Source organism: Rhincodon typus, chromosome 29 (assembly GCF_021869965.1).
Source record: "Rhincodon typus isolate 14 chromosome 29, sRhiTyp1.1, whole genome shotgun sequence".
In the NCBI taxonomy this organism is placed as follows: Eukaryota; Metazoa; Chordata; class Chondrichthyes; order Orectolobiformes; family Rhincodontidae; genus Rhincodon; species Rhincodon typus.
The window spans coordinates 15,004,064-15,021,799 of record NC_063360.1 but is presented as its reverse complement, the minus strand read 5'-3'; the positions used below and the strand labels follow the sequence as shown (position 1 = coordinate 15,021,799).

The following is a 17,736-nucleotide window of genomic DNA, read 5'->3' as shown; positions in this document are numbered from 1 at the left end:
ACCCATCGCACCCTGGTAATGACCTCCTACAACCTCTTATGTCAGGCAGAAGCTACAGAAGCCTGAGCACAAGCAGGTTCGGGAACAGCTTCTTCCCGGCCGTTATCAGACTGTTGAATGGACTTTAGCCTCAAATAATGTAACTGGCAATGTAACCCGTATTCCTGTAAAGTCTTTTTGATCTGTACATCCTTTGCTTGCTGTAATCTGCCTGTACCGCTCGTAAACAAAGCTTTTCATTGTATTTTGGTACACGTAACAATAAAATCAGTCAGGCTCATAAATAATTGAACAGTGCCAAGTACCACACTGAGGTGTCACCTGAGATTTGATGTGTCACCTGAACCAGAAAACCAGATCAGATGCAGAAAATCTGAGCAATCCGAATAAATGGGACGTTTCAGAATGATAGATGGAAGGCTGCTTCAACCATTGAAACCAACAGATACAGTGGGAACCCTGGCCATTTTCAATGTAGCATTAGATTTCCAGGCCATATGTAATCCGCATTAAGGTCAGAGGTTATCATTTATAGCTCCTGACAGTCAGGTTATCAAGCCCAACGTATCAGACCCCACCAGTGCCCCTGGCAGTATGCATACAGCAGCCTGTTTTATTTCTTGATGTGGAGCTGCTGGTGTTGGACTGGGGTGGATAAAGTCAGAAGTCACACAACGCCAGGCTATAGTCCAACAGGTTTATTTGAAATCACAAGCCTGTGATTTCAAATAAACCTGTTGGACTATAACTTGGTGTCATGTGACTTCTGACTTTGTTTCATTTCACATTCATTAAATGTCTAGCTTTCTCCTTGTACATTTATGTCACATAATTAGGAAGAAACCTACCTTTTCATGCATGACACTTGTATCATGTCTCGTTATGTCACCTCCTTCTCACCTTCATTGTTCAAGTTTCATTTTTAAAGAGTTCACTCTTCCCAGTTCCATATTCAGTTCTCTCCTTACAACATGCCATTGCTGGTGATTTACCAGCATCCTTCAGGAAGATCTAGTGATTCATCTATCTCAAAATCAACTGCCAGGGGAACAGTTAAATAGTACCAACTTTAATTGTGTCTTTTAAAGAGGTATCATGTGGAAGGGTAGTATAGAACCATGGGTTCTGCTAATTTTGGGCTGATATTTATCCCTCAACCAAAACAGATTACCTGGTTATCAAATTGCAGTTGGTGAGGGCAATAGAGGCATGGAAAGTGTAAAACTCAGACATACATACACACATGATATAACATTCTTGCTCCTCTGGGCTTCACAGAAACAAACCTTTCAAAATATTTCCTACTTTTTTGGGAGGGGTGACATGAAGACAGCTTGGACAGTATGTGCACACAAGCCCTGCCCATTAGACCTCAGGACCCCACAGGTGCCTTTAAGAACCCTTAAAGTTGGCAAGGAGTCCAATATTTCAGGCATCCTGAAGGTGTCTGTTTGCTGTTTGGCAGCAGTTGCACCATCAATGCAAATGTCAACCTGAAATTCGCTAGCTCAATGTTGTTGATGTGCCCAAAATTTGTTGGAAGTTTGGATCAGTACTCCACCTACACACAATACCTCTCAAAAAAAAATTAAAGCTTGTGCTCTTTAATTGGTCACCTGGCAAGTTGACTTTGAGGGAGATGAATTCCCTTTAGTGACAATAATCATCTCCTAACATGAGCAACATATTTGCTTTAAATCACTGTCTACCAGAGCAGCTGTGTTGCTCAGGGCAATAGCTAACCTGATTAGCAGTGATAAGTACCTCTAGTGGGGTCTGGAAGAAGTCAAGTTGGGCAGAGAAGTGCTTCAGTTATCGCTGCAACTGGAAAACGTTGGGAGCAGATTCTGCAAGGGATATGCCTCAAGGAACAAGCAGCTGCTCTGAAAGAAGTATAATTGTTTTTCTGCCCGACTCTTGCTCTGGTCCTAGAAAAATAATTTAAAACTTCCTTGGGCCTCCCAACTTGTCTCACCATGAGGGTGGTTGGAGACTGCTACATGAACATTCACCAGTTCTATCCTCATATGGAAATCAGTTCCTTCTGACAGGCAAAGGATCCTGACTGGCATATTTAAAGGGGAGCATTGCTATAGGAGGCAGATGCTTCATCCCTCTGCTGAGTTGGGGAATGTGCAGTTTGTTAGTATTTATGGCATGGAAAATCTACTGACCCCATTTTGAAGTGATTATCGATCAAGCCAAACATTGAAACAAACACAGAGAATGCTGAAGAAACTCAGCAGGTTTGGCAGCATCTGTGAAGAGAGAAACAAAGTTGACATTGAGTCTGGTATGACTCTTCTTCAGAAGGCAAAGTTGACACATCATTGAGTGAATGGATTTTCAGAAAACATTCAATGTCTGGAAGAGATCTGTCATAAAATTTCAACGGTCGAGAAGAGGATACAAATGCAGATAGAAAGTTGTGGAGGAAAACATACGTGGATAGAAAGTTGTGGAGGAACCAGAGAATTAGGGGAAACAGATACTCTTCAGATTTGAGAAAAACTCAAACTGTCTGACCTGGATTTCAGGCTTGTCCTATGAGGACAGATTGAGGAGACTAGGCTGGTACTCTCTAGAGTTAAGAAGAATGAGAGGTGATCTCATTGAAATGTACAAAGCTCTTTCAGAGCTCATCAGGGTAGATGCCAGGAAGGATGATTCTCCTGGCATGGGTAGGACAGTCTAGACCTTGGCGAAACAATCTCAGAATAAGTGGTAGGCCATTTAAGATTGAGATCAGGAGGAATTTCTTTATTCAAAGGGCAGTAAATCTTGTGGATTCTCTTTCCCAGGGGGCTGTGGAGGCTTGTCATTGAGTACATTCAAGACAAAGGTCAATAGGTATCAAGTGATTACTGATATCAAGGGATATGGGGGACAAAACAGGAAAATGGTGCTGAGGTAGAAGATTAGCCAAGATCTAAAATGGTGGAGCCAGCTTGAGAGGCCAAATGGCTAACTCCTCCTGCTATTTCCTATCTTAGCTGGAGTCCACTTTTGTTCCCTGAATGCTTTGGGCTTGGACAAGGCAAGAACTGTTCAATGGAAGAACAGAAGATTAAGAAGTGATTTAAGAGAATATTAAATAATTCCGATAGGTTTTGCCAGAATAGGGATCATTTCTTTTATAAAAGCAAAATGATACAGAGACTGAAAATCTGTAATAAAAAAAGCAAATAGCGTTTGAATGGCAGCATGTGTGGAGAGAGGTAGAGTTGGTGTTTCAGGCCAACTTTCATTAGGCCATTTCTTTTAATTCAGTGATGAGCGACCTTCAATTTGAAATTGAAAAAGGAGTGGAGACAAAGGTTAAGAGAATATTTTTTCACAAACAGATTGCCTTGTCACACACAGCACCTGAAGTAATTAATTGGATGAATTAATAAATAACTGATTGAAGTAATGCTATGGGGAGATTACAGGACAGCAGCATTTAGTTTGAAATATCCCAGTGTTGGAACAATACAAGGAGCCCAGTGGTCTCTTACTCTCTGGAACTCTCAAATTCTCAATATCTCAAATTCTGATACATGAGCAGATTCCCAAAAGCGTCTATATACAGCAATACTGCACTTTAAACCTTTACCCTTCAATTCAGTTTTTGGTTCAAAAGTGTAGTTTGCTGTCACCAAGTCATGAATTCTGTTGCTACTGTTGGACAATGGAAGGCTGGAAGCTTCTTAAAGGTTTACCACCCCCAGTTATCCAGTAAATCCTAGTGGAAAGCAGATTTGTGAGGAGCTGCTGGTATCCTATTAAACCTACCTCTGTACTTGAAGGTTCTGGAGGAGGATGGTCAATGGACACATCCAGACAGATTCTATTGTTTCCTACTTGACTTGTTCAGAGATGTTATTACACACCTCTGGAGCAGCTGGGACTTGAGCCTGTGCATCCAAGTCCAGGAGTAGGGACACTACCATTGCACCACAAGAGGGCCTTAGACAGATGCTTTTAAAATCTTAGGTAGTCTATTAGTTTCGAATTGCTCCAATCATGAGCCACTGACTCCTACCTACTTGTCATTGGTAACCATATTACACCATGGCAGTGTTTTATTCAGGTCCATTAGCTTGTTAACAAGCTCAATTTCCCATTAATTTCTTGTTAAAAAAATGTCAGACAGGCCAGCTGCCAACTTCAGCATCTGTCCACCTATTGGTTATTGGGGACCAGGTTTGTGGGAGGAGACAACAGTGCATATGATGGAATAGTCACCTGACATATTTTACATGTCACCCCCTCGACTGCCAACACACCAAGAACACAGCCAGCACAGGTTGTAAAACCTAGCCCCAGACATTGAAGATCTGTTCAACACTGGCAGTTTACTGGATACAAGTGAACGTTTACCTCGGGGCAAACTTTTGTTCCCCTATCGCAATGCCTTTATCTTTGGCTCTTTGTCAATTTTTCTTTCACTGTGCTCTTATAAAGTATTTTGGGATATTTTACCACATTCAAATAAATACACACACCTATACTCACTTAAATAGAGATAGTAGGAACTGCTGATGCTGGAGAATCTGAGATAACAAGGTGTAGAGCTGAATGAACACAGAAGGCCAAGCAGCATCAGAGGAGCAGGAAAGCTGACGTTTTGGGTCTAGACCCTTCTTCAGAAATGGGGGAGGGGAAGGGGATTCTGAAATAAATAAGGAGAAAGGGGGAGGCGGATAGAAGATGGATAAAGGAGAAGATAGGTGGAGAGGAGACAGACAGGTCAAGGAGGCGGGGTTGGAGCCAGTAAAGGTGAGTGTAGGTGGGGAGTTAGGGAGGGGATAGGTCGGTTCAGGGAGGGTGGATAGGTCAAGGAGGCAGGATGAGGCTAGTAGGTAGGAGATGGGGGTGGGGCTTGAGGTGGGAGGAGGGGATAGGTGGGAGGACAGGTTAGGGAGGTGGGTATGAGCTGGGCTGGTTTTGGGATGCGGTCGGGGGAGGGGAGATTTCGAAGCTTGTGAAGTCCACATTGATACCATTGGGCTGCAGGGATCTCAAGTGAAATATGAGATGCTGTTACTGCAATCTTCGGGTGGCATCGTTGTGGCACTGCAGGAGGCCCAGGATGGACATGTCATCCAAGGAGTGGGAGGGGGAGTTGAAGTGGTTCGCGACTGGGAGGTGAAGTTGTTTGGTGCGAACCGAGCGCAGGTGTTCCACAAAGCGGTCCCCAAGCCTCCGCTTGGTTTCCCCGATGTCAAGGAGGCCACAACGGGAACAGCAGATACAGTATACCACATTAGCAGATGTGCAGGTGAACATCTGTTTGATGTGGAAGATCTTCATGGGGCCTGGGATGGGGGTGAGGGGGGAGGTGTAGGGGCAGGTGTAGCACTTCCTGCGGTTGCAGGGAAAAGTGCCAGGGGTGGTGGGGCTGGTGGGGAGTGTGGAGCAGACAAGGGAGTCATGGAGAGAGCGGTCCCTCTGGAAGGCAGATAAGGGTGGGGAGGGAAAAATGTCTTTGGTGGTGGGGTTGGATTGCAGATGGCGGAAATGCCGCAACTCAGCCCTCACACCCCCTCCCCGCAATAACAACCAAAACAGAATCCTCCTCGTCCTCACGTACCACCCCACCAACCTCCGGATCCAACGCATTATCCTCCAACACTTCTGCCATCTGCAATCCGACCCCACCACCAAAGACATTTTTCCCTCCCCACCCTTATCTGCTTTCCGGAGGGACCGCTCTCTCCGTGACTCCCTTGTCCGCTCCACACTCCCCACCAGCCCCACCACCCATGGCACTTTTCCCTGCAACCGCAGGAAGTGTTACACCTGCCCCTACACCTCCCCCCTCACCCCCATCCCAGGCCCCATGAAGATCTTCCACATCAAACAGATGTTCACCTGCACATCTGCTAATGTGGTATACTGTATCCGCTGTTCCCGTTGTGGCCTCCTCTACATCGGGGAAACCAAGCGGAGGCTTGGGGACCGCTTTGTGGAACACCTACGCTCGGTTCGCACCAAACAACTGCACCTCCCAGTCGCGAACCACTTCAACTCCCCCTCCCACTCCTTGGACGACATGTCCATCCTGGGCCTCCTGCAGTGCCACAACGATGCCACCCGAAGGTTGCGGGAACAGCATCTCATATTTTGCTTGGGAACCCCGCAGCCCAATGGTATCAATGTGGACTTCACAAGCTTCAAAATCTCCCCTCCCCCGACCGCATCCCAAAACCAGCCCAGCTCATCCCCGCCTCCCTAACCTGTCCTTCCTCCCACCTATCCCCTCCTCCCACCTCAAGCCCCACCCCCATCTCCTACCTACTGGCCTCATCCTGCCTCCTTGACCTGTCCATCCTCCCTGGACCGACCTATCTCCTCCCTACCTCCCCACCTACACTCACCTTTACTGGCTCCAACCCCACCTCCTTGACCTGGCTGTCTCCTCTTCATCTATCTTCTCCTTTATCCATCTTCTATCCGCCTCCCCCTTTCTCCTTATTTATTTCAGAATCCCCTTCCCCTCCCCCATTTCTGAAGAAGGGTCTAGACCTGAAATGTCAGCTTTCCTGCTCCTCTGATGCTGCTTGGCCTGCTGTGTTCGTCCAGCTTTACACCTTGTATACTCACTTAAACTGTGTTCCAAGTACTAACATGCAGATGAAAACACAAATAAATAGTACAAATAAACACAGACACCCATTTAAAGACAAACATATAATCACATATCCACAAAGATACAAAGAAAAGGACACATGAACACACAATGGTTTCATTCCTGGTTTCAAATGTATGATTTCCCAACATTTACTTCATATTCGCTTTCTTAATTACAGAACACGTATATACTTGCAATTACTGTTTCGTGTTTTGCTCAATCATTGCTCCAGGATCTGGTCTGCAGCTATATCTGGTGAAATTTACCAGTCACGATCCATGTAGTAACATTTTACAGTATTTCACAGAAATATTGAAAGTCCCTTTATTAAAACATCATTTTTAACTTTCTATCTGACAGCTTGCAGACATGCCCTGATTAACACTTCAATAAATTACACTTGAATTTATATTGCACAGTGTCGCATTTAAAGATCCGGATTTGTCTCACTAGTGATTTTTTTTGGATTGAATTGTCTAGACTGTTTTTGTGTGGTAAATACTTCAAACAATATTGGTTAGTTCAGTTGGCTGGATGGCTGGTTTGCTGATGTAAAGTGATGCCATCAATGTGGGTTCAATTTGTGCACCAGCTGAGGTTACCATGAAGGACTCTCCTTCTCAACCTCTCCCCTCACCGGAGGCGTGGTGAACCTCATGTTAAATCACCACCAGTTGTCTCTCTCTGATGAGAGAGCAGCCTTCTGGGACTATGGTGATTTTACCTTTACACAGTAAGATCCCACATGTAGCAACAGAATTTGATGGGTTTGCGTTTAGATCCTTCCTCCAATCCTGCCATGGGTTCTTTAGCATCTACTTCGATCATAGATAGAAGCTTTAATGTTTCATTGTAGAGATGACATCTGCAACAGTGTAGCACTCCAGCTAGAATGCCAGTCTTATTATTAAACCAAGTCCTGGAATGATTGGGAATTTATTTTGAGATTTGCTGAGAGTGACAAGTGATGTTCCATATGGTTTTATACTGGATTTTTAGCTTTTCATCCGATTTATCAATGACTTGGCAAGTTAATTACAGTTATAGCTCCACAGTTGCAGAAGGCACAATGCTGAAGGGACAGTAAGTATGTAGATGGGAGGAAGAAGTTACAAAGGGACATTGACGGAATCAGCGAGTGGGCAAAATTATAAGTGGCATTCAATGTGGGGAAATGTCAGACAATCCACTTTGGATCCAATAATAACAAATATTTTCTAAACAGTGGGAAACTGTGCAAAATAATTTAGATGTTCCTGCACATAAAATACCAAAAGGTAGTGTGTATGTATAAAATGCAATCAAACAGATCAATGGAAAGTTAGCTTTTACAAAAGGAGGACAGGATACAAAGGGAGGTAAATGATGTACCTGTTTGTCAAATGCTGTTTGGTGTATTACATTCAGTTCTGGCCTTGGCTACTGCCATGGAAAGGATACGGTGGCCTTGGAAGACAGATAGGAAGGCCCAACAGAATGAAACCAGAGCTTACAGGGTTAAATTATCAATACAAGTTGCACAAACTTGGCTTGTATTCCTTTGAGTAAAGCAGACTGAGTATTTAAAGGCTAAAAGGGGTTGATAGGGTAGCTATAGAGAAATTATTTCCTTTGGTGTGAGAATCCAGAACAAAATTGGTCACACAAAATTAGAATAAGGAATTTGGGAGAAATCAGAGATCATTTCATCAAGTGTCATAAAAATCCAGAACACTCTCTCCCAAAATGCTGACTATGGGTCAACTTTGTCTCATAAGTCTCAGATTGATGGATTTTTGCAAGGTAAGGGTATCAAGGCACATGAAGCAAAGGTGGAAATAAGATTGATCTGTAACTGTGTGATTGAATGGTAGAACAGGCTTGAGGGGCTGAATGGTCTACTCCTGTTCCTATGAGTAGAACTCAAATTTATATGCTACCTGATTCATATGCAGAGAACATTAGCAACAATAATAATTTTTATTAATATCTTTTATATCAGAAACCATGCCAAGACACTTTACAGGAGCAGTACAAAGCAAAATTAGACATGGAGACGCAGAGACAATGTTAGATCAGACAGCCAAAAGCCTGGTAACTTTTCAGGGACATCTGAAAGGAGGAAAGAGAGGTAGGGAGATGGAGAGATATAGGGAGAAAAGTTCCAGAAACATGGGTCCAGGAGGCAAGGCCATCTATGGTGAAACAATTGGAATCTCAGATCAATTCAGGATTGGGGCACAGGGTGATGTTAAGGAAGGGTGAGGACAAGCAGGGATTTGACAACAAGGATGAAAATTTTAAAATCAAGATATTGCCTGGATTCGAGCCAATGTAGGTCAACAAACACAAGGGTAATTAGTGAATGAGACTTAGTACAACTTAAGATAAAGGCTGCAGAATTTTGAAAGGCCTCAAGATTGTGAAAGATAGAATTTGGGAAACTATCCAGGAGAGCATTGGAATAGTCACATATAGAGGTAACGAAGACTGGAGATGAGCTGAGACAAGAGTGAATTTAAGCAACATTACCGAGGTGTAAATACTGACGTTGCAGATTTATTCATGGCATGTGGGCCTTGCCATCTGGGCCAGCATTTATGGCCCATCCATGGTTGCACTTGAGAAGATGGTAGTGAGCTGCGTTATGGCACTGCTGCAGTTGATTAGCTGTAGGTACACCCACATTTGGAAGCTCATCATAGTGATCAAAATGACACCAAAGCTACAAACAACCTGGTTTAGCCTCAGACTGCTGCCAAGTAGAGGGACGGAGTCTGCAGCTGGGGAATGGAGTCTGGAGAAGGGATTAAAAACTATAATTTCTGTCTATCCAATATTTAATTGGAAGAAACTTCTCCTCAGTCTGTACTGGATCAGATAAGCAGTTCAATTATTTGACGACAGTGGAGGAGTTGAGGAAGGTGGTGATGAGGAAGAGCTGGGAAAATTAGCACGTGAAAACTAACACTGGGCTTTCAGATAATGTAGTCAAGTTGCAGCATGTGGATGAGAAATAGGAATGGCAGGGAGGGAAGGGTAGAGCCTTGGGGGCACCAAAATGAACAGTGGAGGAGAGGAAGGAAAGCCATCAGAACTGATAACTTGCTACAATTTGATAGATAAGGTCAGAAACAGGTGAGAGCAGTCACAGCCAGCTGAACAACAACAGATAGACTATGGAGGAGGATGGAGTGAATGAACCATGTCAAAGATTGCAGACAAGTCCAGGAGAGAACATTTCTCTTTGGCCCATTAACATTGGGATGTGCTTGTGACTTCAGTACATCCTGATTTGGTACATTGGCTGAGTAGAAGTTTGACCAGAGGAATTCAAACAGGAGTCCCAGGTAAGATGGGCAGGGATTTGAGAGGTGACAACACTATTAAGGAGGGTTAAGCAAAGTTGAAGATAGGGTGGTAATTTGATAACAAACGGAGCCAATCTGACAGTCCCGTGTTGGAGATTATACACCGGAAAATAGCTGTATTTAAACACAGTCTTTCGGCGACAGCTTTATTCCAGTTAACCACACCCCATCAAACTCAGAGCCCACTGATTATTAACACCCCATATTTATCCAACCAGTTCAACTAACCATTAATTAAAGTATCCATCCCTCTGTTCCCTCATTCCATTGGGTCTCGGGCATTCCTTTAGATCATATTGGATGATAACAATGGAAGCCTCCAGACTGATCACCTCACCTCCTGCCTCTCTATGATACTGATCCTTGTCCTGATGTATGGGAAAGCATGCAGGGTTGTCAGAATGGTTTTACGTTTATATTGCTGGCTGAGCTCCCCGTGCGCCCGGCCATTCAATGTATACGGTGTGCTGTAGATGAACCTCCGCAAGTTTGAATTCCTCTCATAGTAGCTGACTCGGTTTTTCAGATCGTACTCCTCAAAGTAAGGCTCGACGTAAGTTATCTGAAGGTAGGCCTTCAAAGGAAACAGAAAGGCAACAGTTTAACCATCTCTTAGAAATTCCTTTCTGACTGAGCTACTGAATGTTGACAGGAGCAGGAAACTTGGCTGTTTTTAACCCTTTCTGCCCAACTACCCTTGCCCACTGGGACCCCCTCTCTCTACCCTGGCTGCGAACAAATATAGGAGAACCTGACATTCCAACTCTGCATGGCTGAGTTTACCATTGCCCTGACCAGTGGAACTAAAGGAACAGAAGTTAAACACTTCCCATACACAAAGCTCCTAATGGATCTTGAATTCTTTCATAGTCCCTCCATTCCATACACTGGTCACAACATTGTATTTCCCAGTAAATAAAAACTGAAAGAACTGCAGATGCTGTAAATCAGGAACAAAAACAAGTTGCTGGAAAAGTTCAGCAGGTCTGGCAGCATCTGTGAAGAAAACAATCAGAGTTAACGTTTCAGGTCCGGTGATCGTTAGTCAGAACTTCCAGTTCCGAGGAAGGGTCATCGGACCTGAGACGTTAACTCTGTTTTTTTCTTCACAGATGCTGCCAGACCTGCTGAGCTTTTCCAGCAACTTTACTATTATACTACCCAGTTTTGACTATACATAACCCGTACTTACAGTGCCCCTGCCCCATCCCCGGCCCATCCCCCATACTACTGCATTGCCTCTTCTGTAACCCCCAACACCCTGCAAGATGCCCTTAGGCTCTGTGATTTTATGGTTCAACCATCAAATTTAAATTTCTGACAGCTATGAACACACCTTGCTGGGCTCCAGCTTTCCTTTCTTCACTGGTGACGATTCTTTGATAACTTCTACTTGATCTTTTCCAAACTGCTTCTTGTAAAATTCCTGCAACAAATATGCAGATTGATTTAAGACCCAAAAAAAATGAAAGAACTGCAGATGCTGGAAATCTGAAACAAAAACAGGAATTGCTGGAAAATCTCAGCAGGTCTGGCAGCACCTGTGGAGAGAAATCACAGAGTTAATGTTTCGGGTCCAGTGACTCTTCTTCAGAACTGATGGTAGCTAAGAAAAGGAAGGTTTTTATACAGAAGATGGGGTGGGGAGGGATGGGGGAGAGTAAACGATAGGTGGAGACAGAGCCCAAAGAGAAAGAAAAATGGCTGGACAGACAACAGAGTGGTTAAAGGTCAGTTAAGAGTAGTGGGGGACAATTAGTGGCTGGCAATAGGTAGTGTGAGGTAACAGGCTGTGTAATGACAAGCCCTGGCGTGTGGAGGTAGGGGAAAGCATAGGGAAAGGTGCTCAATCCCTAAAATTGTTGAACTCGATATTGAGTCCAGAGAGCTGCAGGGTCCCCAAGCAGAAAATGAGGTCTTGTTCTTGCGCTGAGCTTCGCTGGAACACTGCAGCAAGCCTGAGACAGAGATGTTGGCCAGGGAACAGGGTGGTGTGTTGAAGTGGCAGGCAACTGGAAGCTCAGGGTCTTTTTTGCGGACAGAACATAGGTGTTCTGCAAAGCAGTCACCCAGTCTATGTTTCACTTCCCCAATGTAGAAAAGACCACATTGTGAGCGGCAAATGCAGTAGACTTTTTAAAATTCATTAATGGGATGTGGGCATTGCTGGTTGACCAGCATTTATTGCCCATCCCTAGTTACCCTTGGTAGGGTGGTGGTGAGCTGCCTCCTTGACCTGCTGCAGTCCACCTACTACATGTTGACCCACAATGCCATTAGGGAGGGAATTTCAGGATTTTTGACGGAGGGGCAATGAAGGAACAGCGATACATTTCCAAGTCAGGATGGTGAGCCACTTGGAGTGGAACTTTAAGATGATGGTATTCCATGTATCTGCTGCCCTTGTCTTTCTAGATGAAAGTGGTCATGGGTTTAGCAGGTGCTGTCTGAGGATCTTTGGTGAATTTCTGCAGTGCATTTTGTAGATAGTACACACTGCTGCTACTGAGCATCGGTGGTGGAAGGAGTGGATGCTTGTGGATGTGGTGCCAATCAAGCGGGCTGCTTTGTCCTGGATGGTGTCAAGCTTCCTGAGTGTTGTTGGAGCTGCACTCATCCAGGCAAGTGGGGAGTATTCCATCACACTCCTGACTTGTGCCTTGTAGATGGTGGACAGGATTTGGGGAGTCAAGAAGTGAGTTACTCACCGCAGTATTCCCAGCCTCTGACCTGCTCTTGTAGCCGCTGTGTTTATGTGGCAAGTCCAGTTCGGTTTCTGGTCAATGGTAACACCAGGATGTTGCCAGTGGGTGATTCGGTGAACCATTGAATATCAAGAGGGCGGTGGTTAAACTATCTCTTATTGACGATTGTCACAGTCTAGCATTTGTGTGGTGCAAATATTACCTGTCACGTGTCAGCCGAAGCCTGGATATTGTACACATCATGTTGCACTTGGACATGGACTGCTTCAGTATCTGAGGAGTTGCAAATGGTGCTGAACATTGTGCAATCATCAGCAAACATCCCCACGTCTGACCTTATGATGGAGGGAAGGTCACTGATGAAGCAGCTGCAGATGGTTGTGCCTAGGTAATTACCCTGAGGAACTCCTGCACTGACACCTGGATCTAAGATGACTGACCTCCAACAACCACAACCATCTTGCTATGTGTCAGGTATGACTCCAACCAGTGAAGAGCTTGCCGCCTGATATCCATTGATTCTAGTTTTGCTAGGGCTCCTTGATGCCACGCTTGGGCGAATGTGGCCTTGATGTGAAGGACTGTCACTCTTACCTCACCTCTGGGATCCAGCTCTTTCGTCCATGTTTGAACTAAGGCTGTAATAAGGTCAGGAGCTGAGTGGTCCTGGCGGATCCCAAACTGGGTGTCACTGAGCAGGCTACTGCTGAGCAGGTGCTGTTTGATAGCACTGTTAATGACACCTTCCATCATTTCACTGATGATCGAGAGGAGACTGATGGGGCAGTAATTGGCAAGGTTGGATTTGTCCTGCTTTTTATGTACAGGACATACCCGGGCAATTTTCCACATTGTCGGGTAGATACCAGTGTTGTTACTGTATGGGAATAGCTTGGCTAGGGGAGCGGCAAGTTCTGGAGAACAAATCTTCAGTACTATTGCCAGAATGTTGTCAGGATCCATAGCCTTTGCAGTATCCAAGGTCTTCAACCATTTCTTGATATCATGTGGAGTGAACTGAATTGACTAAAGACTGGTATCTGTAATGCTGGAGACCACTGGAGGAGGCCGAGATGGATCATCCAGTTGGCACTTCTGGCTGAAGATTGCTGCGAAAGCTTCAACCTTATCTTTTGCACTGATTTGCTGGGCTCTTCCATCATTGAGGATGGGGATATTTGTGCAGCCTCCTCCTCCAGTGAGTTGTTTAATCATCCACCACCATTCACAACTGGATGTGGCAGGGCTGCAGAGCTTAGATCTGATCTGTTGGTTGTGGGATCGCTTAGCTCTGTCTATCACTTGCTTGTGCTGTTTGGCATGTAAGTAGTCCTGTTTGGTGGCTTCACCAGGTTGACACCTCATTTTCAGGTATGCCTGGTGCTGCTCCTGGCATGCCCTCCTGCACTCTCCAATGAACCAGGGTTGAACCCCTGACTTAATGGTAATGATTGAGTGGGAGATATGCCGGGCCATGAGGTCACAGATTGTGTTGGAGTACAATTCTGCTGCTGTTGATGGCCCACAGTGCCTCATGGATGCCCCGTCTTAAGTTGCTAGATCTGTGCGAAGTCTGTCCCATTTAGCACGGTGATAGTGCCACAGAACATGATCGAGGTTATTCTCAATGTGAAGGCAGGACTTCGTTTCCACAAGGACTGTGCAATGGTCACTCTTACTGATACTGTCATGGACAGATACATCTGCAGCTAGCAGATTGGTAGGGATGAGGTCAAGTATATTTTCCCTTTTATTGGTTCCCTCACCACCTGCAACAGACCCAGTCTAGCAGCTATATCCTTTAGCACCCATACAGCTCAATCAGCAGTGCTGCTGCTGAGCCACTCTTGGTGGTGGACATTGAAATCCCCTTCCCAGAGTACATTTTGTGCCCTTGCCATCTTCAGTGCTTCCTCCAAGTGTTGTTCAACATGGAGGAGTAACGAATCATCAGCTGAGGGAGGATGGTATGTGGTAATCAGCAGGAGGTTTCCTTGCCCATGTTTAACCTGAAGCCATGAGACTTCATGGGGTCCGGAGTCAATGTTGAGGACTCCTAGAGTAACTCCCTCCTGACTGTATACATTTGTGCCACAACCTCTGCTGGGTCTGTCCAGCCGGTGGGACAGGACATATCCAGGGATGGTGATGGTGGTGTCTGGGACATTGTCTATCAGGTATGATTTGGTGAGTATGACTATGTCACGCTGTTGCTTGAGTGGTCTGTGAGACAACTCTCCCAATTTTGGCGCTAACCCCCAGAAGTTTGTAAGGAAGGCTTTGCAGGGTCAACAGGTTTGTTTCTGCCGTTGTCCTTACTGATGTCCAGGTCGATGCCAGGTGATCCGTCCAGTTTCATTTCTTTGAGACTTTGTAGTGATTTGTACAACTGAATAGCTTGCTAGGCCATTTCAGATGGCAACTGACAGTCAACCACATTGCTTTGGGTCTGGAGTCACACGTAGGCCAGACCAGGTTAAGATGGCAGATTTCCTTACCTGAAGGCCTTTTTATTGAAATGCAGGTAAAGTACAGGTAAAGCGCTGCTTCATCTGAAAGGTGTGTATGCGTCCTTGCATAGTGAGGAGGGAGGAAGTAGATGAGCAGGTGTCACACCTTCTGCGATTCCAGTGGAAGGTGCCATGGGGCTGTGGCGGAGGTGGTAGGAGGGAAGGACAAATGGACCAGAGTGTCCCAGAGGGAATAATCCTTGTGGATGGCTAACAAGGGAGGGGAGGGGAATATCTATCTGTTAGTGGCATCCCACTGGAAGTGGCGGAAACGGTATATACTCTCATTAGCTCTGTATCATACAGAGACCCACCATGTCTGTGCTGACCATAATGCCATTCTAAACTAATCCCATCTGCCTGCATATGATCCATATCTCTCTATTCCCTACCTGTTAGAGATGACGAGTAGGAATACCTGGTGACAGTGACTTCTCACCATATGGAATGGTGTAGTGATAATGTCTTTGGATTAGGAGAGCAGCTTCTGACTGAGAAACAATGAGGAGAAGGCCAGACCTGGCCACTGAGGGGAGTGGGAAAGTGGACATCAGCTTTCAAGGCAAGAGCTGTGTGAAGACAGCCAGAGCTGGTCAATTGGAGCAGGGAGCAGGGAGAGTCACAGGACTTGGATTGTGACTGAAGATTTTAAGGTGGCATCAACACATTTGTGAGCATGCAGCCTGCTGTTGTGACAGCAATGAGTCTTTGCTGGCCTTAGCCTTTTCATTTCAGTGGGTGTGCACGCACAGGCATAGGTCACCTCTCAAAATGAAGTTTGGGAACATCTGGACCTTGTGGACAACCCTAGCAGTGACAGACCTGAACGTTGCACCATAATCATAGCCCGGGAACTTCAGTGAGGGCAGAAGGCTCACTCAGAGAACAAGGTGGCAGATACAACTTCTCCTGGACGGGTGAATTTGAAGAAGGACACCAACGCTATGGGTTGATTTTTCCTATTTGACCATCTCAACGAGCCTGCCTGTGGGATAAATGAACAGCTCAAGATTCTCTTCCCACCATAATCTACAATCATCAGAGTAACATTCCCAAACCTAGAAGCAACAGATGAAACCAAAGACGAACTCTAAATCAGCTTTGGTTAGTCCATTGTCCTTTGTCCCTCGGAAGACACGCTGATTCGCTTTGGCGATTTCAATTTGGAGAAGGACAAATATCTCTGGGAAAGGCAAGATTGGCAAGGAAGGTGAACACCATTGGAGTTGTCCTCTTGACAAAATGCCTAGATTATAGTCTGGTCATAACAAACACCCTACTTCATCTGCAAAACAAATAGAAGACCCCATAGCAATACCCTCGCTCCAGGCATTGACTACATTATCATCCTAGAAAGGGATCACAAAGATATTCACATCACCCACGCCATGACAGAAACTGATGGCAGCTGGATCAACCATCACCTGATGCGATCCACTATCTCCATCAGTCTGGCCCGACAATGGCAGGAAATTCAATGTCAATGGACTCGAGAACTTTGTGAAGTAAGACTTATTCAGTCAGCACCTCATAGCCAACTTGGTGACGCTCAATAAACAGGAACCACACAAAGTCCATGACACCTGGTCTGCCCTTAAATCCATCATAAACAGCACAAAAAGGAGACTCCACGTTATTCCACCAGGAAACATCACGACTGGTTGGATGAGAATGACCAGGAGACGGAGGAGCTACTAAATTGCAAGCACAAGCAATTTCTAAACTGGAATCCCCGCCAAAAAAGAAGGTCTACAGGTAAATGAAGGCTTAGGTACAATAAAAGAATCATTTCCTAAACAACAGACGGTAGGTATTTACAGTTCAGGAAATTCAGCTACTTATCCACAGCCTAATCATATGGATTCTTCAGCATAGCTCAGACCAGCTGCAGCCCAAGCACTGACCCCAAAGTTTCAAACGATGGCGTGGTTCTCATCAAGGATTTGCCCTTGATGCAGGTGCCCTCAACCACACCCCACAGTACACTGCCTGTCACCATCTTAGCACAGCCCCAACATGACACTCCCATGTGTGTACATACTCACAGACTGAGCTCCATCAGCACATTGACCGTGGTATCTGAGAGAACGGGCCTTAGGCTAAACATTAAGAGACCAAGGTCCGCTACAGCCTTCTCCCATCGGAAAATAGCGTCCTTCAATATCCAAGATCCAAGGCCAGTCACCGGTCAATGTGGATGATTTCTCTACATTTGGGAGTCTCCCCTCAATGAGGTCAGATATCAACAATGTATTAACAACAGAAAGTGCTGGAAAAACTCAGCAGGTCTAGCAGCAATCTTTGGAGACAGAAACAGAATTAATCTTTCGAATTTGAATCCAATACGACTCTTGTTCAGAACTCAAAGAGATCCAACATTTCTTCCAACGGCTAGCGCTGTCTTTGGCCTCTGAAGAAAAGAATATTTGATGGCAAGAACTTCAAACCTACGCACCAGGTTTATGGTCTACAGGGCAGTGGTAATACCTGTCCTCCTGTATGCATTGGGCAATGTGCGGCAGACACCTCAAATCTCTTGAAGAAAAGATCATCAG

The 17,736-nt window shown here is 45.2% G+C and overlaps 1 protein-coding gene across 1 annotated transcript in view; it reads right to left on the bottom strand.

Moving 5' to 3' along the window:
- The window catches only part of LOC109933116 (dedicator of cytokinesis protein 7-like), a 185,117-nt gene that overhangs the window by 8,907 nt on the left and 158,474 nt on the right, over positions 1 to 17,736 (bottom strand). Inside the window, exons 42-43 of the mRNA XM_048613977.1 lie at positions 11,303 to 11,392; positions 10,304 to 10,540 (exon numbers count right to left, since the gene is read on the bottom strand). Coding sequence (XP_048469934.1) covers positions 10,304 to 10,540; positions 11,303 to 11,392 — 327 coding nt within the window. The remainder of the gene's footprint in view (positions 1 to 10,303; positions 10,541 to 11,302; positions 11,393 to 17,736) is intronic.